Raw genomic sequence first — 19,117 nt, 5'->3', positions numbered from 1 at the left:
GTTTTGATTTAGTCCAAGAACTCCTGTAAAGCACTGCAAGAACGCTCAGTTCTTAGTGACATCCTTATTGACGTCTTATGTCCATCCTTACGTCAAACCCGGCACCTCTCAGGTATAAATATACCAACGCTGCCCTAAGCAGAGACACGGTGGTGATGAACCTGGAGCAGTGACTACTTGCCGGAGAGCCCAGCTGATGCGAGAGCCCACGGACGCTGCCCCTCCCCTTTTGACGCGCTGAGGAAGACGCTGTCTTTTCTCTTGCCGAGAAATCCAGCCTCCAGCGTTTCCAGCCCACCTTCACGGGTGACTGGGATACCGAGTCCTGAGAAAGAGATACCAGCCCTCCAGCCTTCTAAATCCCAGGTACTGAACTGACTAAACCCTTATAGAGAATTCTTGAGTCAGATTCTTGGCAAAACAAACTTAACTTAAACTGCTACTTACTTACTCCCTCCCATGTATTAGGCTTAGGTCAGGTACACCGGGGTAGGCGTAGTTAGAAGCACCAGTTGAGTACGATTAGTCAATGTATATATGTATGTATATCTTTTATCCATTTTAAAGTATCATATGGCTAAGAAACCATATCAATGCTTTTACAGTATTATTTTATAATCCTGCTTTTACTGTATTCACTTTACTTAACTGTAAGTATTGCAATCGTAGCGATTCATTTCTCTTGTATGAGAAAAGAGACTGATCAATAAATAACACCTTTAATTGAAAACGCCCGTCTCTTCTTTTCTCTACAATCTGGTGAAACTAAGTATGCACGTATTGACTGAGTAAAATAGCTGTCTTTTGTTTTCACACGACTCTAGAGATATACTCTTGATCAGGGAGAGCAAAGTTGTCATGTTCTATGGTTGTCAGAAACTAAATCCCTTCTTGTCTATCCAGGGAGGTTAAAACCCTCCTCGCCTATTCGAGAAAGTTTCTAGTGAACTCTGAGCTAGCTGGCACACAAAACTTAAGTCTAATATCGACAGTAGAAGACCTAGTTAACCTCTGTCCTACGTCTATACTATTGAAGATATTATTCCAATGCGCAGAGCCTATTGGGAATATAGGAACTACACTACATAGATGTGAAAACTTTTACTTTAAATTTGGTCTCGGATTATACATTTAATTGGTACATCTTATTAGGGTAATTAATAACCAAACACTCTTTTGAACTATATTTACCGTTCATTTAACTGCTGATTCCAATAATGTCGGCAGAGATATTATGTTTCTTACGAACCCGAATACTAGTAAAAAAAAGCATAATCTTCACCAAATATTGGTGCTATAACAGATATTCTTTAGGTCCTGCATGCTGTTCAATGGCAAGTTCATTTGCACTACAGAGGTGGTAGAAATTTGGTGTAGGTGTAGCTTGCTGATGGCTTCCAGTATGAAAAGCATACAGCAAATCTTCACATTCATTGCATATTGTCATCGGTGATATCATTAAAGATGTTGTTTGAGATGGCATGAGTGATGTAATCAATGATGTCATTTAACATGTCATGAGTGACGTAATATGTGATAAGTAGGTCATAAGCAGTGCATGGCGGGGACAGATATCATGGTTAGCTCACTAAACTATAACTGGTAAATTTCAGTTTTTTTATCACTTTTAAACTCCTAACTAACTACAATGCTACTTTAACATTTGGAGATTTTCAGTGTGTGTTGTTTATTCTTTACAGGGATCTCTCACAATGAAAAAGTATAGAGGCACTCAGTAGCAGAGTAATGAATACTTTAATACGCAACACTTAGTGTTACCTGGATTGCTGCAATTAATCAAATGTATTGGCCTTTCTTTCTTTCATTTCTTAGGCGATATTCTCCATTATGTACTTCCCTACTAATAACCATTGTTTTGACTCTGTTTGGATTCAGTTTCCTGACTAATCTCTTCAGTGTTCTTTTGCTTCTACCTTTCTTAGATTTCATGGTTACAATTTATTAGGACCTCAAATTATTATTTTTTCCACAGGGAGCAATATTTTTTGCTATTGTTTGACTATCAATATTTTTTCATTATCTCTTTTTTATCCTTTTCAACCCTCCAGTGAGTTGAACTCATTCATTATTATTAGTCCTGTCCTAAAAGTAATTTGAAACACACCCTCCAGTGGGTCTTACATTCATATTGTTTATTGTTAATATGAATTGATACTTAGATTTTGATTTCTCTTAAATATTTTGAATTTTTCAGTTGACTTTATGATGCAATATTTTAACCCACTTACAACCATCATTTTAAATCATCTATTCTTTACAATTTCTACCATCTCCATACCATTTGACATGATTACTCTAGATGTAAATGTAACTCCTCGTCTTGATTCAGATTGTTGGAGCAAAGGGTTATCAATCCAATTATCTATTTTGATTTCATTTCTTTAGTATTTATTCTCTGTCCACACCTCTCTGTGATTTTTATACCTGGTAAATCACAAAAAAAACTTTCCAATTACTATCTTGTTGTTTTTTTTACAATGTCTGTACTGATCCCCGCTCTTTTGTGCTTCGATATTCCTTTTATCAGCATGCACACTACGCTCCCAGTATTTCTGAATTCATGTATGCATTCAATTATGTAAACTGCAAATTTGTTGTTACAACTTAGGGCCTGATTTAGATCTCAGCAGACGGGTTACTCCTTCACAACTGTGACGCATATCCCGTTCACTGAAATATAAATCCCATAGGATATAATGGGATTTATATTTCGTAGGATGGGATAGCTGGCACCGTGGTGAAGGAGTAACCCATCCGCTGAGATCTTAATCAGGTTCTTATTCTCTTTCAATGTAATTATCTTTCCTTCTCGTGTTGTTTAGAGTTTTACATCAATTACACTTTCTCATGTTTTACAATGGTGACATTCTCTGAAGCAAGTAGTTTTTTTGTTAGCCATCATTCTTTATTGGATATTTCAATGTAATGACATCAAACTTACAGGTCCATTATTGATGATATTCCATGAAATGTGATGACAACATTATTTCCTATGAGATTTTTCAGAACATGATAACTCCTTACTACTGCTCAATGTTTTTGTATAATTCTTCTCATATGTTTTGATATTTTTTAGTATGATATACTATATATTATATAATGTGCATTTTTTCTTGGTCACAGAGTTTTAGATTATTCTTACCTTTTTCTGTCTTGTAATCAGCAGCTATGCTCAATTTTTCTCTTTGCTTTTCGAAGTCATTTTCCTTTGTCAACATATTTTACTAAAGTTTTCATGCATTAAAATACAAGCAACATCCAACATGTTTCACATTTTACTTACGATATATGCTTATGGTTTAAGTACATTACTTGGGCTAATAAATTACAGGCACCACCTCAGACTCAACAGGCTATGATAACTGAAATGTATTCACAGTATTGTTATATTTTAGTGAGTAGCACTTCATAATGCAGGTGCCTAGACCCAGCTCCACACTTACCTGGACCAGTCCTCCAACCAGTCAAGGCCCTTTTGAACCAGGCTCTTGCGCCTTGGGTGTCCTAACCTCTAAGCTGCTGAACTCTCTCCTCCTCTGTCTTTTTCTCTCCTGGGCCTCGGCCCTCTTCTTAATCCCTCTCTTTAATCTCTTGTTAGTGTATTTCCGCCTTCATTTTTATCCTCTCTGTGCCAGTCTCATCCCAATGTTTGTGCCTATTCCTTCGATTGTAGCCTCTTGGTGCTGCTATCGCACTCTCTCTGCCTCACCTTTGTGTTTTTTCAGCCAATCATTCACATTCTCTTCTGTCTCAATATTTGGATATCTTTAACCCTATTTTTCAGCCTCTCAGTATCACTTTTCACACTTTTCTCCCGATCATTTTTCTGTCCCTTTTACTCCACTTCTTAAACTTTTTGTGCCACTTTACCACCTTTTATGCTTCCTTCCACAATTTTTCTCAGCCACTTCTTGCCGCCTTCTCCTCTCCTCCTCACCTGCTTTGAATTTTTTTTATTGTTTGCTTATTTGAAATCATGACAATTAGAATACAAAACAAGCAAGAAAACACTGTTCATCTTAAATGCATCTGAAAAAAAGTTAGATATATTAAAAAGATGCAGTAGTACAAAATGTTTACAAAATTGAACAAGAAACAATATGTTAAAACATTATAACCTTGTTAATGGGTGTATGACCCAGCCCTAACTTTCAGTAAGACAGGCAAAGGTCCTTCGATAAGTGTCTCAAGATATGATGAAGCACACGGGAATCCCAGTCTGTTCAAGGATGTACAAGTTACGTCAATGGTTCTGCTAAACCTGCAGATGTAAGTTTTTTTGCAGTTTTAATGACAAATTTCGTGATCCTCACATTAATCATTGTGTAATTGGGATTCATTGCTGTTATAATGGCGCACCGGCATGATCGGACTCCGTGTTTGATCCATTCTCTCGCAACAAACTCCTTCTGTCATTAAGAAATGCGGGCAAACACACACCATGCGCTCAATTGATTCTGAGTGATGACCGCAGCCCCTACATATGATGTTATAATTTAAGCGGTGCTAGGTTGGCAGATGTTTTAAAAAGGGCCATTCGCCCATTCTCAGAACCATAAATATTTTCTTCCAGACTGCTGCATAAGTGCTTGAAAAATTGGGGGCCTCTAGTCTGGGTTTGAGCTCCGCGATTATGGACCAGGCATGTTTTCTTTTAGATTGTTGTGCCCTGTCCGATGGAAAGGCCAGAGTCAAACACTTTTTTTAATTGACAGTTTTAATTCCTACTGAACTGGATTGGTACCCCAGTAATCTGTGACTTCAAGCAGTTGCAGGGAGTGTTCAAGGTAACGTCGATGTTTTTGACTAGATTGCCTGGCTGATATTCCTTGCCACAACTTGGCCTCCAGGCTTCCTTTCCTTGAGTTGTGCAATCTATGACACAACTTGATGAATGCGCCTGCTCCGACTCCCTCGTGGTTCAAAAGGCCAAACTCGAGCCTTATCTGAGCTGGCAGTGCTGATTTCGGCAAATTCCACGCTCGTTTAAAAATTCTAGTTATTATTTTGTTCAGCATTAAAGAATTGATCCCAGCATAATTTCTTGACCATAGGTTAAATGGTTTATAACCTTTGCCTTCATGCCTGTCAGGAGGGGAGATAAGCTAGGGCCAAGTAGCTGTCTCAAGAGTTTCATTGATACTTCTTCGAGGGACAATGCTTTTGCTTTCACCACCTCTTTCTGTTTTCGAAAGGAGCCCTTGGAATCCATGTAAATGCCCGAATATTTGTATGATGTCACGGTTTCATTTTTTTTACCATTGAAGAACCACCCGCCATTTTGCTGATTCCGATTCGCAAACGTGCGAGCTTTCATTTTTGAGAGATTTAGTTCCAGAGCGTTACTTTATGTAAAAGAGAGCAGTTGATCAAGGAGTCTCTGTAAACTGACCCTCGAGTGGCTGAATGAAACAAGATAATCAGCATAAAGCAAATTACAAGTTCGGGATCCTCCATGTTGGGGATGGTGACAGTCGACTTTGTCTAATAGATGGGATAAATCAGAGATGAAAAGGTTGAATAGGAGGGGGGCCAACACAAATCCTTGTTTAACCCCGCAGGAAGTCTGTATTCTTCTTGAAACGTGTGACCCATCTTGATACGAATCCAAGTGTTTGAATGGAGTTGGATTATAAATTTTAACAGATCACTGGGATTTCCCCATTTTTGTAATTTGTGCCATAAATAACGGTGATGGATCAAGCCCTGATCTTTGGACTGGGTAAGAGTGGTCTGCTTAATTCAGACACTCTGTTCATCACCACCCCCTTTTCTGAATCGTTTTCGACCACTATAGGTGTGGCAGGGTATACTCAGACATGAGTCCCTTGCTCACTGCTCCATCAGGATTCAAGCAAGCCGGGCCGATGAGGCTGAAATGCCAGAAACCGGTCCCCGGTAGCTTATCTCCTTTCTGGTGAAGAATTGGCTTGGTAGTTTGGTCTGCCCTGTTCCCATGATGCACTGGGCCAGGGACAGACTAATTTGCATATAGCCAGGTTCTGAGCTGGGATGGGGCAGTGAGCTAAATAACGGTGATGGATCAAGCCCTGATCTTTGGACTGGGTAAGAGTGGTCTGCTTAATTCAGACACTCTGTTCATCACCACCCCCTTTTCTGAATCGTTTTTGGCCACTATAGGTGTGGCAGGGTATACTCGGACATGAGTCCCTTGCTCACTGCTCCATCAGGATTCAAGCAAGCCGGGCCGACGAGGCTGAAATGCTAGAAACCGGTCCCCGGTGGCTTGTCTCCTTTCTGGTGAAGAATTGGCTTGGTAGTTTGGTCTGCCCTGTTCCCATGATGCACTGGGCCAGGGACAGACTAATTTGCATATAGCCAGGTTCTGAGCTGGGATGGGGCAGTGAGCTAAATAACGGTGATGGATCAAGCCCTGATCTTTGGACTGGGTAAGAGTGGTCTGCTTAATTCAGACACTCTGTTCATCACCACCCCCTTTTCTGAATCATAACAGGTCCCTAGGCACCCGATCGAAGGCCGCTTTAAAATTGACGAAGTAGCAGTGTAATGGCGTTTTTGAGGATGCTGCTTTCTCCATGAGTACCGATAGAGCTAATATGTTGCTAGTGGTGCCTGATTTGGCCACAAAGCCAGTCTGATTAAATAGCAGCCGCTGAGTTTTTAACGCCTAGGATAACAGGTCTTCCAGCCGGAGGCTGGCGTAGTATTTGGAGTCTACATCTAGGAGTGCTATTATCCTGTAGTTTTTAGGATCGGCCCTTCTGCCTCCTTTAATGATTGGATGAATTATAGCTCCTTTCCACGATTCTGGTATGTGAAAAGTGTGTCAGCAGTGCAGAAATAGAGGGGCCAAGTGTCAAACTACAGCTGCGGGTCGGCTTTAAACAATGCCTGTGGAAGATAATTTGGACCTGGAGCCCTGTCCAACCAGGCGTTACTGATACAGCGAGCAATGGTTTGTCTCATGCCTTCATGGAGGAACCGGGACTTTGAAAACAGAGAGTCTTGCTGAATCACGATTTCCATGATATTGATAACTAAAGTGGGGGCGTCAAGTTTATCATGGATAGTTAAAGTGCCATTACTCATTATTTCGATTGGTAAAAAGAAATCCAATTGATCCCTTCATTGTTATGGTCTTTAAAGTGCTCTGTTAAAAAATGGGCCCATTCAGCTTCACTAATGTTTGCACTGCATTGCCCAGTAACGCCCGAGGACCTCCTGTTCACCAGTGACCAAAAAGTTTTAGGATTGGGGTTTTTACCAGTGTGGACTAATTTCAACTACAAAAAACAGGACAGGGAGTGAAGAGGTAGTGTCCCGGAAGGGAACTGGAGGTGGATTCGTCCTCGTCTGGAAATCTATATAAAACACAAGGATCCACCTATAGATGAGTTTCTTTCAGTGGATATGTTCTCACTGGTTAGATTGTGTTTCCTACATTGGTTGGAAGCACACAGTTTTTGCTTGAAAACCCCTCACACAGCAAAAGGGCCCTTGGTGTCCTGCTTCATCATGGGGGTCTTCCCGTCCCGCTGCGGAATGGTGCGTGCTACGACCTATGACTACGCGGGAGCACTGATCTTCAGTACTATGTGTGGTGTAGGGGTTTGTCAGAAGAAGGGTCGAGGGTGAGTAAAAAAGTGAGATTAAAAAGGACCTGGCCCCTGTGCACTAAAAACTTTAATATTCCCTGAAGCTGGTCCTATTAAAAGCAGTGGGTCGGAGATGTCCTGTGTTAATGTGCGGATGCTCCTATTCAAGTCAACATATTTTGAATCTTTGGGGCTTCTTAATCAGCAGTATAACTGATCCCTTCTATTCCCACTATGTTAACAAGAACCATATTGATAAAGTGAAACTAGTGATATGTACAGGTAAGTGAGGATGCAAGTAATCATGCACTATATATGGCATTCTACATGTTAATCAGGAAAAAGAAAACACAATTAGTTACAGACAGTAAAAATGCGCTGCCTTCTGAGCAAACACTTGTGACCTGTAAGAAAAGTGTACCACAAAGTGAATGATGTATCTTTAGCCATCATCGTGTATTTAAACACTAATGCAGTGTCCTGTGGATAAAAAATGACAGACAAGACAAACACACAATTAACAGAAAAAAAACTCTCTGTATTCTGGTTTACAAATGGGGTGGAGAATGGGGAGTTTAGTCTGGTATGCAGGGTAAGTTCAATGTTATAATACATACTTATTTTTTAGGAGACACTGCTCCATGGGCCTCAAAAACGGGTGGGAAGGGTGTCCCAACTGAATTCTGTACAGAGGAGATAAGGAAGGAGGAGTGGATAAGGAGTCATCATAATCGTGAAGTCAGCGTTGTGGACTGCTCCTTTTAAGCTGCTATGCCATACTTACAGTTTCGTGCACACTGCCTCGCTCAAATAAATGCCTACCCGCGGCTCCGTGGAATACTGAGACCGAGGGGAGGTCTCCTTAAGTAGTGCCACTAATTGCCGATAATTGCCGAGTTGCCGCCCAAAAAGTGCGCACACACCGATGGGCCTACAGGCCCCGATTAATGTATTTCTTTCCTTAATGAACGGGTTGGACTTATCGGCCAACTTCAAAAAGTCATATGTTTTGGAAGTTGGCCCTCGGGTGACCCACTTTAAGACATTTAAGGCAGGTGCACAGATTCTAAACAAGGTCCCGGCCTTCCCTTATCTGGGAATTTTGGGGTGATGCAAAACTGAACTGGAAATATTTATTGGATGGGAAAGTAGGTGACATGAGCACAGCCGGGGGAGCCATTGCAAATGATGCTCATAGTTTAAGCACTTGGTCTCTGGGTGTGATTTTAAAGCTTTATCATCCTTTTCGCATTTATAAGGTCTTGTACGGAAGCGAGGTCTGGGGTTAGACTGCCCAAAATAAGTTTGTGAGATGAATCCTGAAGGTTCTCCGGGGCTCCCCATCATTCTCCATACATGAAAAACTAGGAGTTAACTATATAGCTTACCTGGTGGCAGTAAAGCCTTTGATGTGCTGGGTAAAGATCTGGTCTAATAATGGGTTAGAAATCAATTGCTTGATTATTTTATTGTCTATCATTAGACCATGCACTAAAAACCCCTTGGTTATGCTACAGAGTATTTTATAGCTCTGGGCAGGGTGGATATATTTCTCAAACATGACTCAGTGAAGCCTCGGGAACTGATTATAGTTAAGGAGTTCCTTTTAAAACATGTTATGGCTTCCCATAAAAATATTGGTCTTATCAAACCAGCAGTGAGAGGACATGTTCTTCTAAATTCAGTACAGAGTATGGAGAATTATCTTTCCATTTTAACAAGTGCTTTTGATAGATTTTTAATAACTTGTTTTAGATATAATCAGCTCCATTACCTTTTAGCTTCACCGGCTGGGTTTGTTTTACAGGACAAGGAGAGAGGTCCCTGTGGCTGCGACGATAGGTCTGCACAGGATACCCTATATTTTGTCCTCATATGAAAATACTCTACTCACCCCAAGGACATTGTATCTTAAGCCCCTTTTAAACGTGTTGAGATTTAGGCACGCCTGTGTCGCCTTAATGTATCTGCAGCTTTTGCCTGATGAATACATGCTCTTTGCAGTCACGAATGTCCTAAGAACAGCACTCACCTCTAGAATTTCTAAATGTGTTTAATGACTGATTGGCCTTTGCCTTTTTCGCACATTACCCTGAATTAATTTTACCAGTTATGATGAAGTGTTTTATTGCTTGCTTTTATCTCAAAGTATCTTTTATGGTTTTGATCACATCTGAATAAACATTATTATTATTATTAAGTCATTTTGATAACAAACAACAAAGCATTTTGGTCAAGGTATACATGTAATACATCTGTATTTTAATATTATATTATGTTTCATGAGTATGAGATTTCAAAGTATATACAGACTAAAATATCAGTTCAACAGAACTACACAAGAATCCCTCTGCCCCCAGTTCTTTATGTTTAATATTTATCTATTGGATTATTGAAGATGATAATATAAATGTGATTAGCAATGTAATGTTCAATTTAGGTTTACTTGATGTCACAAAAAGTCAGGATTTAGCCTGGAACTGCCGCCTCGTTGTTAAAATCTTGTATTTATAATTCAGAGACAAACATTTATTATAATGAACTAGATACATTAATGCACATGATTCTCTTCTTCCCACTGGACTACTCCTACCTTTGCATATGACTACCATCTAGAAACGCAATCAACCAAGAGCAGAGCTTCTTAAGGGTTTTTGGGTAAAATCCACGATTCTTTTTCCTCAGTGGCCTAGATTTGAATTATCAGCCTATTCAATATCTTGCTACTCCACAGGTATCATGATATCAAGATACTCTGGCATAGCCCAGAAATTAATAATGTCTTTCCTTGAGCATCAACATTAACTGAAACTTAGGCCTTCTCAGTTTAAAAGTAGTATGCCCTAGGCTCCACCATCTCCCTCATCTTCTTTAAGGCCCATTTTTATTCTCTGACAACCATTATTACGTATTTTCTAATTTTTTCTTCAATTACACTGGTGACACATACATCATTATTATGCTGAAGTAGTCCTCTCATAGTCACATAAAAGATTTTCTTTTTTAACTCTCTTTAAGAGCGAATGAACATATTTTTTATATGGAATCTTTCTACACAACTGGGATTTAAGAAAGCTTTTAGTAGATATAAGTTTAATAACATCCAGCCCATCTGACCAAGAGGCATAGGCAACCCTCAAGAGGTGTCAAATGTTTTGAGTACCTGCTTTGTTTTGTGTTTGTAGAAACACATTTCCAGTATGGCAAAGCTGTACTTAACATCTGAAATGTCTAAAAAGATTGCTTCCATGTCTCAGCTACACTTTTAGAGTTGAGGTTGTTTGGTACAATCCATGTTGTACTATTCTAACAATCTGTGTGTGTCAAAAGGTGTTTTTTGTAGACTCCAGTCCGTTCAGGACACTACTGCTAAGACTTTCACTAAAGCCTCTCATTGTGAAAACATTTCCGTAATATTGAAGGCCTTGTACTGGTTGCATGTCTATTAGAGAATCCAGTTTAAGACACAATATACTGTTTATTATTCATCTTGGGGCAAACCCTTCTTTCCTACTAATTTATTTTCACATATATTGCCCACTTTTGTCATTCTTGCATGGGTGGCTAATGAGTCTCTGAACCAGAATCCATCTTAAAGAACACCTTAGCAGTGACATTTAACTCTCGAATTGATTATGTGCGCTTCAGCTTGCACCTTAGTATCAACAGTTTCTAATAAGTGTGTTCAAATATTTTTTCCTCAGGTGTTCTTATCAGCACAGTTCCAGAAAGCCTTATTGACAGTTGTGTATTTTACAAATATGCAGTATTATAACATATCATAACATTGCATAAAATAACACATAACATAATAAAATAAAAATAACGATTATCATTCCTACTGCTCATCTTGTTTTACTTATTTTCTAAATGCAGCTGAAAAGGACTTTCTTACTTACTTCTTGTGGGTGATTGTCACTTACATAACTTATATTTCATTTTAACATATGGGTTGGTCTCATGAACACATTGGTAAGTTCTAGACACAATAATGTAGTGTATAGAACAACTAGATGAAATAGGCTGAAATTGGATAATTACATTAAATGATGGTTTTGGGATGTATGACGCCATTTCCACGCGGTCTGATAGATTGCGGTTTTCACAACGCAAGTCGTTACATCGACTTGCGCTGGAGGGGTGCTGGACTTAGGAATAGTGTGAATTACTATTCCAACTCCAGTCTACATACAGTAGGGAAGGTGTTGGAAACAGTAATTTACACTATTCCTTAGTCAACAGCGCCCTCCAGTGCAAGTCAGTGTAACAACTTGCGTAGTGAAAACCACGATTTAATAGTACCACTGTGAACTGAATGCGTGGTAAACGATGTCTCCCATGGTTTTGTATGTATTTTTATCACTATTTAAAGCTGGGTCTGAATGTAACCTTTCCCCTAAAAGTAAGAAGACAATTAACTTTGATTTAACTCACTTTCCATATACTTAAGTTGGCAATGCCAAATATTACTTTTTTGGTCGATACTATATTATTTTTCCTAATTTCTAATCTATCAATGAAAATATGATCGCTTGATTTACTTTACAAGGTTTAGCTTCTAATAATGAGGTTGCAATGTGAAAATAAGGAAGGATATAATGTAACTTTGTATTTTTTTGATTTACAATAGATGCTTTGGAATCTCTTAAAAGACACCAGGGAAAGGCCAGTGCCATGTATTCATTTTGTGTTTTAACATGAAAATGGTATACTCTCAAACACACTCTTTTTCCTGTGGACTTCTTGAGCTGTTGCCTTCTGTTTTTGAAGCTGGCACAACAGACATCCCCACCACTGTGACAATGGCATTCTGAGGCTTTGTCCGTTTCAATTGTGTCTTTAAATGTGACTCTAAGGGCACATACATCTAAATGAATTGCCCACAAGCATAGATGATTAGGATTATCTGTCAGGTAAAAATTCTCTATCTGTTTTTTAGTTTTAAAACAACTCTGTTGTTCATCTTTCGGCTGGCATTTTTACCTGATATTATTTCATGGCTTTTGCTAAGCATACACACAGTTCTTACTAATAAACAACGTCAGACAAAACACATTTAAGATGATGACAATAAAGAGAGATGTGACTGCGGATATAGCTCTGTGGCTTTTTTATTGAACAGCACACCCTTTTTTCCTCTCCTGAGTCCAGTGCTTCTAGAAAGCATTTTCTTCAGGCTATTCCTTTAGGAAATAATGTAAATTTAATTCATTATTTTGTTTGGTTTCATTTTCTTTCTAGATGCTTCTGGGATGGTATTGTTAACTGACTAATTTTTTTAAGGAATTGAAAAAAAAATAATGAGCTGTATACAGGTATTAACTTATGCGCTTTGTCATAATTCCGTTTAACATCTATATTGTTCATGTAAATATGGCTATATGAAGTGTAAAGGCTAAAAAACTGACTTTGAAATAAATCATTGTTTTTTATACATTTAAAACGGCATCATTCCTTGATTTCACCACAATGTGTTTACAATTCCTATATTATTGCTGAGCTACAAAATTCATTGCAGCAGTCAGCAATTATTGCCAGTCAAATATCAAAATCCAGTAATGGCAATAAAGTGGAAAACATTTTCTAACATTTTATCAGTTTACTTCTGTTTTAGTATTCCACCTAAAGTGGATGGAAGTTATTCTACTGAGTCTGTAGGCATCTCATTAGTGAAGTAGTGAGAATCTAACTAAATGGAACATAAGGGTATATTTATCGAGGGTTGTGCAGGCACATGTGTAGCAATGTGCAATTTCGAACAGTGCCTACGGGCTTTTTTAATGATAAATAAATCAATGCCATAGTTGTGCCACTTTGGGCCACGCAAGGCCTCATGCAAAAACCCCTTCGACACATACGCAACATCTGTCATATAGTATATTTGAATAAAAGTACAATATGAAATGTTGAACTTGTGCCATCTTGTTGACAGGTTAAAACATTGCCAGAAAAATAACATTAACATGGTAGAATTCCTATTAAAGCACTATCAATTTGATTTGTACTTCTATTTCACAATTGTAAAACTGTGTAGGTAAAACAGTGAAAAGATGGCGGTATTTTGAAAATAGTGGTAATATAGCTGAGAAAGTGTTCAAGTTCATTTTTCAAATGTTCCCTTTACATATAGTATGGTGAGCCTTCACAAGATGTAAGAAAAGACAATTGGGTTTGTTGTTCATCAGTTCTCTTTCGCTTCACACTGTGATTCCAGGCTCAGTAGACACCAGAGGTGTGGCAGCATAACACGAGGCAATGTAGTCATTCAGGATCGAAAACAGCTTCTTCCAGGATGCTTTGATGTCAGGAGTAAAGGTACATCCCAGGGCATCTGTCAGAACATTCAAGACCACCTCAAATAGAAACTGTAAGTAGGGACAAAAAAAATGACATCACTCATCTCCCATTATCATTTTATTTGAGACAATATAGTGGAAAATGTTATTTTCACCATATCCACAAGGCATGCCAAATTCATTAGTTATAATATTTGCCATTTTTGAATCACACAAAGTAGCCATAACTCTTGAGTAGGAAGTGTTCTTACATCATCAGCCAATGCTATAATCGTATTTAAAACCAAGATAGACAGACAAATAAATAAATAGATAGACAGATAGACAGACAAGCAGTTAGATAGATAGATAGATAGATAGATAGATAGATAGATAGATAGATAGATAGATAGATAGATAGATAGATGGATGGATGGATAGATAGATAGATAGATAGATAGATAGATAGATAGATAGATAGATAGATAGATAGATAGATAGATAGATAGATAGATAGATAGATAGATAGATAGATAGATAGATAGATAGATAGATAGATAGATAGATAGATAGATAGATAGATAGATAGATAGATAGATAGATAGATAGATAGATAGATAGATAGATAGATAGATAGATAGATAGATAGATAGATAGATAGATAATTACATTTGTTTGTTTTATTGCACACAATCCAGTGGTATAAAACCCAAAATTTCAAAGAGAATCAAAGTATAGAAACTATTTCACAATTCCAAATGAACTACAAGTTCCATCATATAAATGGCAGTCCCCAACCCACTCTACATTGCTCTGCCATTGTCAGGGTTATTAGAGTTGTGAAGCGAGTTTATCTAATTTACATGTCAGTCTTATCTAATTAATGTGTCACAAAATTGAAACACTATTATTTTCATCTGTTTGAGCTAGAAATAAAAATAAATTGGGAAATTTGCAAATTATGCGGGCAATTATGTGGCAAATGTAGAGCTATACTAATGCTCACATCTTGTGTGTTAACAATATACTCTGAATTTACATGAGCACAATTTTTTCTGCAGATTTAGTGTAGGAATTGTGTATCGGCTTTCAGAAACTCCCAAAGGACGGCAGTCTTACAGAATTGTTCATTATTGTGATAATCATTCTTTACAAACTATTTTGTAGGAGAGTAGGATCTCTTTACTATAATTACCCCCACTTTTTGCTGTGTTTCGCTGATTTATCGACTTTAGTCTGGCTGGGGCACTGCTAACCAGGACCCCAGCCTAGCTGCTTCCTCTCTAAACTGATTGCATATACATTAGGTACACTCCAGATTGGTTACTGGGTTACCCTTCTGAGTTCCTAGTATATGGTACCTTAGGTACCAAGGGCATAGGTACCCCAGAGGCCTACTAGGGGCTGAAGCAGGTATTATGCCACCCCTGGGAAGCCTTCCAAAATGGCACCACATGTCTGCTACTGCAGCCTGGGTAAGGGGGTGCTCGCACCCCTTACTAAGATATAGTATACTTATATCTACCTATATATACAGACACATATAAACCGATAAGTCACTGCTATGGCAGGTCTTGACAATCTTGAAGGCAGAGTGCTTGGTTTTGTGTGAGAGGGTGCCCAAGCATGAGCTGAGCCCCTCTGCAGCTTTCGGAATCTCTTCCTTGTAGCTGTTCTGTGATACAGCCATACCAGATACTCTTAAATGCATTATAACCTCGCGGTAAATGCTAACTTTGGAATCCTACCCCCCCGCCCCGCCAGACCTGGCGGCGGGGGTAGAATTCCAACCTTCTAGAGGGAGAAGGCAGGTACACACTTACCTGACCGGTAATAGTTTAAAAGAGCCCCAGCATCACAAAATGGATGCTGCTGCCACTGACACGAGTCTGACCTCCTGCTGCTGGACAAAACTCCGGTAGGTGAGGCCTGGACAATATGTTTCCTGTCCAGGGAGGTGTAAGCACCTCCCCAGACAGGCTTTAGTGTATTGGGGCAGGGTGGTGCATTCAGTGATTGCTTTTCAGACAGGGCCTGGGGCACACACGGTGTCCCTGGGCATACCCCAGTTCAAACCGGTTGCTGGGGCACTCAGCCCCAGCTCTGGCGCAAGACTGGACAAAGTGGAAGGGGTGTAACCCTCCCCCTCCCCAGGTCCTCCCATAGGTGGGACTTTAGAGTTAGTCCATGCCCTAAACTTAGTACAAGTATAGGGACACAGTCCCTAGGACTTTAGATTACCCTGGATGAAACTCTGCAACATATATCCTGGAACTTCGACAATCTATTTCGACTAGAAGACGGAAGGATCTCCCTTGGGGTCAAAGAGTGACTCCCCTGTTCAAGCAGGCACCAAAGAAGCGTCCTGCCAGTCTGCATTTTCTAGGCTCCCGCCGAATCCCGAAAAATCTGCGAAACAGGACATGGACTTCCAGACATCTCCGAGGGCGACACGAGATCCCAGCAAAGCTGAGACCTGTAGCCATCACGAGAGATGTGAGACCAGAATTCCTGGACACCGTTTATATTTGCAATTGCATCTACTTCCCAAGCTTTCCCGAAGTTTAACATTGGGCTACTCATAGTCCAAGCCCTGAGCACCATCTGCACTGAAGATTGTGAGCCTACACTCCACGAGTGTTCCGTGGGCCCGCTTCTCGCATTTCTACTTGAGGCCCCTTCGCGATCCCTGGTTCATCAACTTTTGGGTCCCCACAAAGGTAACCCTTTTGTTTCTTTGGCTTACCTGGTTGCTCCATACATGCTCTGACTCCCCTCTAAAGGGTGAGTCCCTCAGACCTTGCTGGTCTACTCCAAAGCCAATCTTTGCATTCTGCATGGGTTGCTGTTGCCAAGGCTTGTTGGGCTCAATTCGGGTACCGACACTGCAGCATGCGAAATCCAATGTGGGACAGCTCGAATCCAACTCCTGGTTGTTGTCGACGCCTCCTGGTCCTCGTGGCTGAAGAGTCAAGCTTCACCTCTTCCACCTGAAATCCCCCAACATCAGTGGGCATCTTCTTACTGCCCCCCTGGTCACTTGCAAGTGACCCAGTCTCCGTCCCCTCTGCTTTCAGGTTCTTCAGATCTTCGATCCACCCTTGGATCCATCGGACACTTTTCATCTGGTCGCCTGCAGCAATTCTTTGCAGCTCTCCAACGATGACGAAACCCGACACGAAAAGACACATATGCACCCGGCTTCCCTGGGTGAGGTAACACGAGTACTTTGGTGCTCCCGTTGGTCTTGACTCTCAAGCTGTCCAGTACTGAAGGGGTTTGTTCCTAGTCCACTCCTAAGTGTCCTTAATCTTTAAAAATGTAATTGCAACTTTCTCCATAGAAGTCAATGGTGATTCACGGCTGTGTTTAGACACTGCACGCGACACCCGTGGGTCTCCTGCGTCCCTACCTTGTGTGGTTCCTGGTTGTCCCAGCGGTTCTACAGGCCCTAGACCTTGTCTCTATGTTCACAGTGGTACTTATACCATGTTGTTAGTATATGGTTTGTGAGGCCCCTACGGCAAAACGTATACTGTGCTAATTTACTGTGTGCTAAATAAGTTTAACTTGTGTACTTTTGCCTCAAGCCCCATAAAGAGACTAGAGGGATGTGTTTAGAATAAATACATATATATTTTATATATACCTGGTGTGGGTCTCCTTTAATTTGGTCATTCATGAGATTATAGACTGGTAAAACAAGCTGCTTTACATCCCTTCAAGACTTAGCCTGAAGGCTGCTCTCCACAGCTACCACTAGGATAGCTTTCTATAAAGGTTGTCTTTAAACCTGCCATCAATAAGGGACGTTTGGACTGGTGCAAGTTGCTCCCTAGAATAGTGGACAGCATATGCCAGGCCACCTTCTCACAAATTTCATATTTTTATTTTATCTTTTCAGACTTACGACAGGTAAATGTCTCAAACCATTACCATAAGAATAACATCTTACAAATAGTCAAGTGGCATTTTAAATCTAAAAAATGCTGCCTGGCAATGTACTTATATATTTGTGAAAACAATTTTAAATTTGTTTTTAAGATCTAGTTGGTAACCATTGCATTATTTTTACATTTTAAAACTAGTGACATTTTTAACAATGATTCTATTACATAGATTTAGTTGCACTTATCTGTTCGATGCCAAGGTATTCGGATGGTTGGTGTATGTTATGTGTATGTATTCTGTGTTCTTATTATACATATTATTAAATACATCTACTTGATTAATTGATTTACTGTTGTGGCAAAAGCTGTAAACATATGCAGTAAATGTTGCCCCCCCATGCTTTATCAAAAATTTATGAAATCATGAAAGGCAAACAAAACCAAAACATTCAAATTTCAATTAGTGCCCTTTTTAAGCTGCAATTTAAAAAGAACTAAGCTAAATCTCCTAAAATTAACATGCAATATAAAAAATACATAAGGGATACATTTTGTAACACGATCTTATATTGCCATCTAGTGGTCTGAAGTCATTTACAAATCACTTGTTTTTCAGCCTTGTGCATTATGAGCCCCTTGGTTGCAGTTTTGGACCGTAGAGCACAGTTAACTATTATGTATATTGCATTATGTAAACATATATCTAAAACACAAAGGTTAAAATGATGTTATAGTTAGTGAAATTGTCAGTAAAAACATAATGTTTTAAACTTCAGAAAACACTGGAATTCACGAGTTACAGTTAACTAAAATAACTATAAATTGCACCTGTGCCAACACTCTGCTGCGAATGGCCATAGCTGTGTGCAGTGGGGGGTGCTGGATGAATATATTAAAAAAACAATAAACATTCATTGATAAAAACCCAAAGTTAAAGTAATGTTATAGTTAGGTGTTGAAATGATAAAAACCAAAGCCTAAAAAACTGAAAAAAGTACATTTGCCAGGTGTAGTTCAGTGAGCTAATTATAACTTTCGCCCCAACCATAAACTGCTTATGACCTTGCCTATTACGTCATCACTCATGACAGTGAGGATATCACTTACGGCATCTCAAATTACATCATTTATGATATCTGTGTTTACATCATCCAAGCTACTGCTACTGAATTTACTCTATAAATGACTTGATCTTTCTAGAAAAGAATACCAGTAGTAAAGGGCCCACAAACATATACAGCATACTCTGACTGTACGTACATGTGTGCATCTATGAAATATAAATAGCGTAGTCCTGAACACAAGTCTGATTCAGTATGGTAATATTTTTATGGTGCACAGTTGAACTACTAGC

General features: G+C 39.4%; 1 protein-coding gene across 2 annotated transcripts in view; it reads right to left on the bottom strand.

The window, feature by feature from the left end:
* Nucleotides 1–9,825: 9,825 nt before the first annotated feature.
* The window catches only part of LOC144784386 (cytoglobin-2-like), a 367,691-nt gene continuing 358,399 nt past the window's right edge, over nucleotides 9,826–19,117 (bottom strand). For both annotated transcript variants that reach the window (XM_078663117.1, XM_078663118.1), the window contains one exon: nucleotides 9,826–13,963. In XM_078663117.1, the coding sequence (XP_078519243.1) occupies nucleotides 13,796–13,963 (168 nt within the window). In that variant the 3' untranslated portion in view covers nucleotides 9,826–13,795. The remainder of the gene's footprint in view (nucleotides 13,964–19,117) is intronic.

Source organism: Lissotriton helveticus, chromosome 10, assembly GCF_964261635.1.
Source record: "Lissotriton helveticus chromosome 10, aLisHel1.1, whole genome shotgun sequence".
Taxonomy (NCBI): Eukaryota; Metazoa; Chordata; class Amphibia; order Caudata; family Salamandridae; genus Lissotriton; species Lissotriton helveticus.
This window is presented reverse-complemented; position numbering and strand designations above follow the sequence as displayed.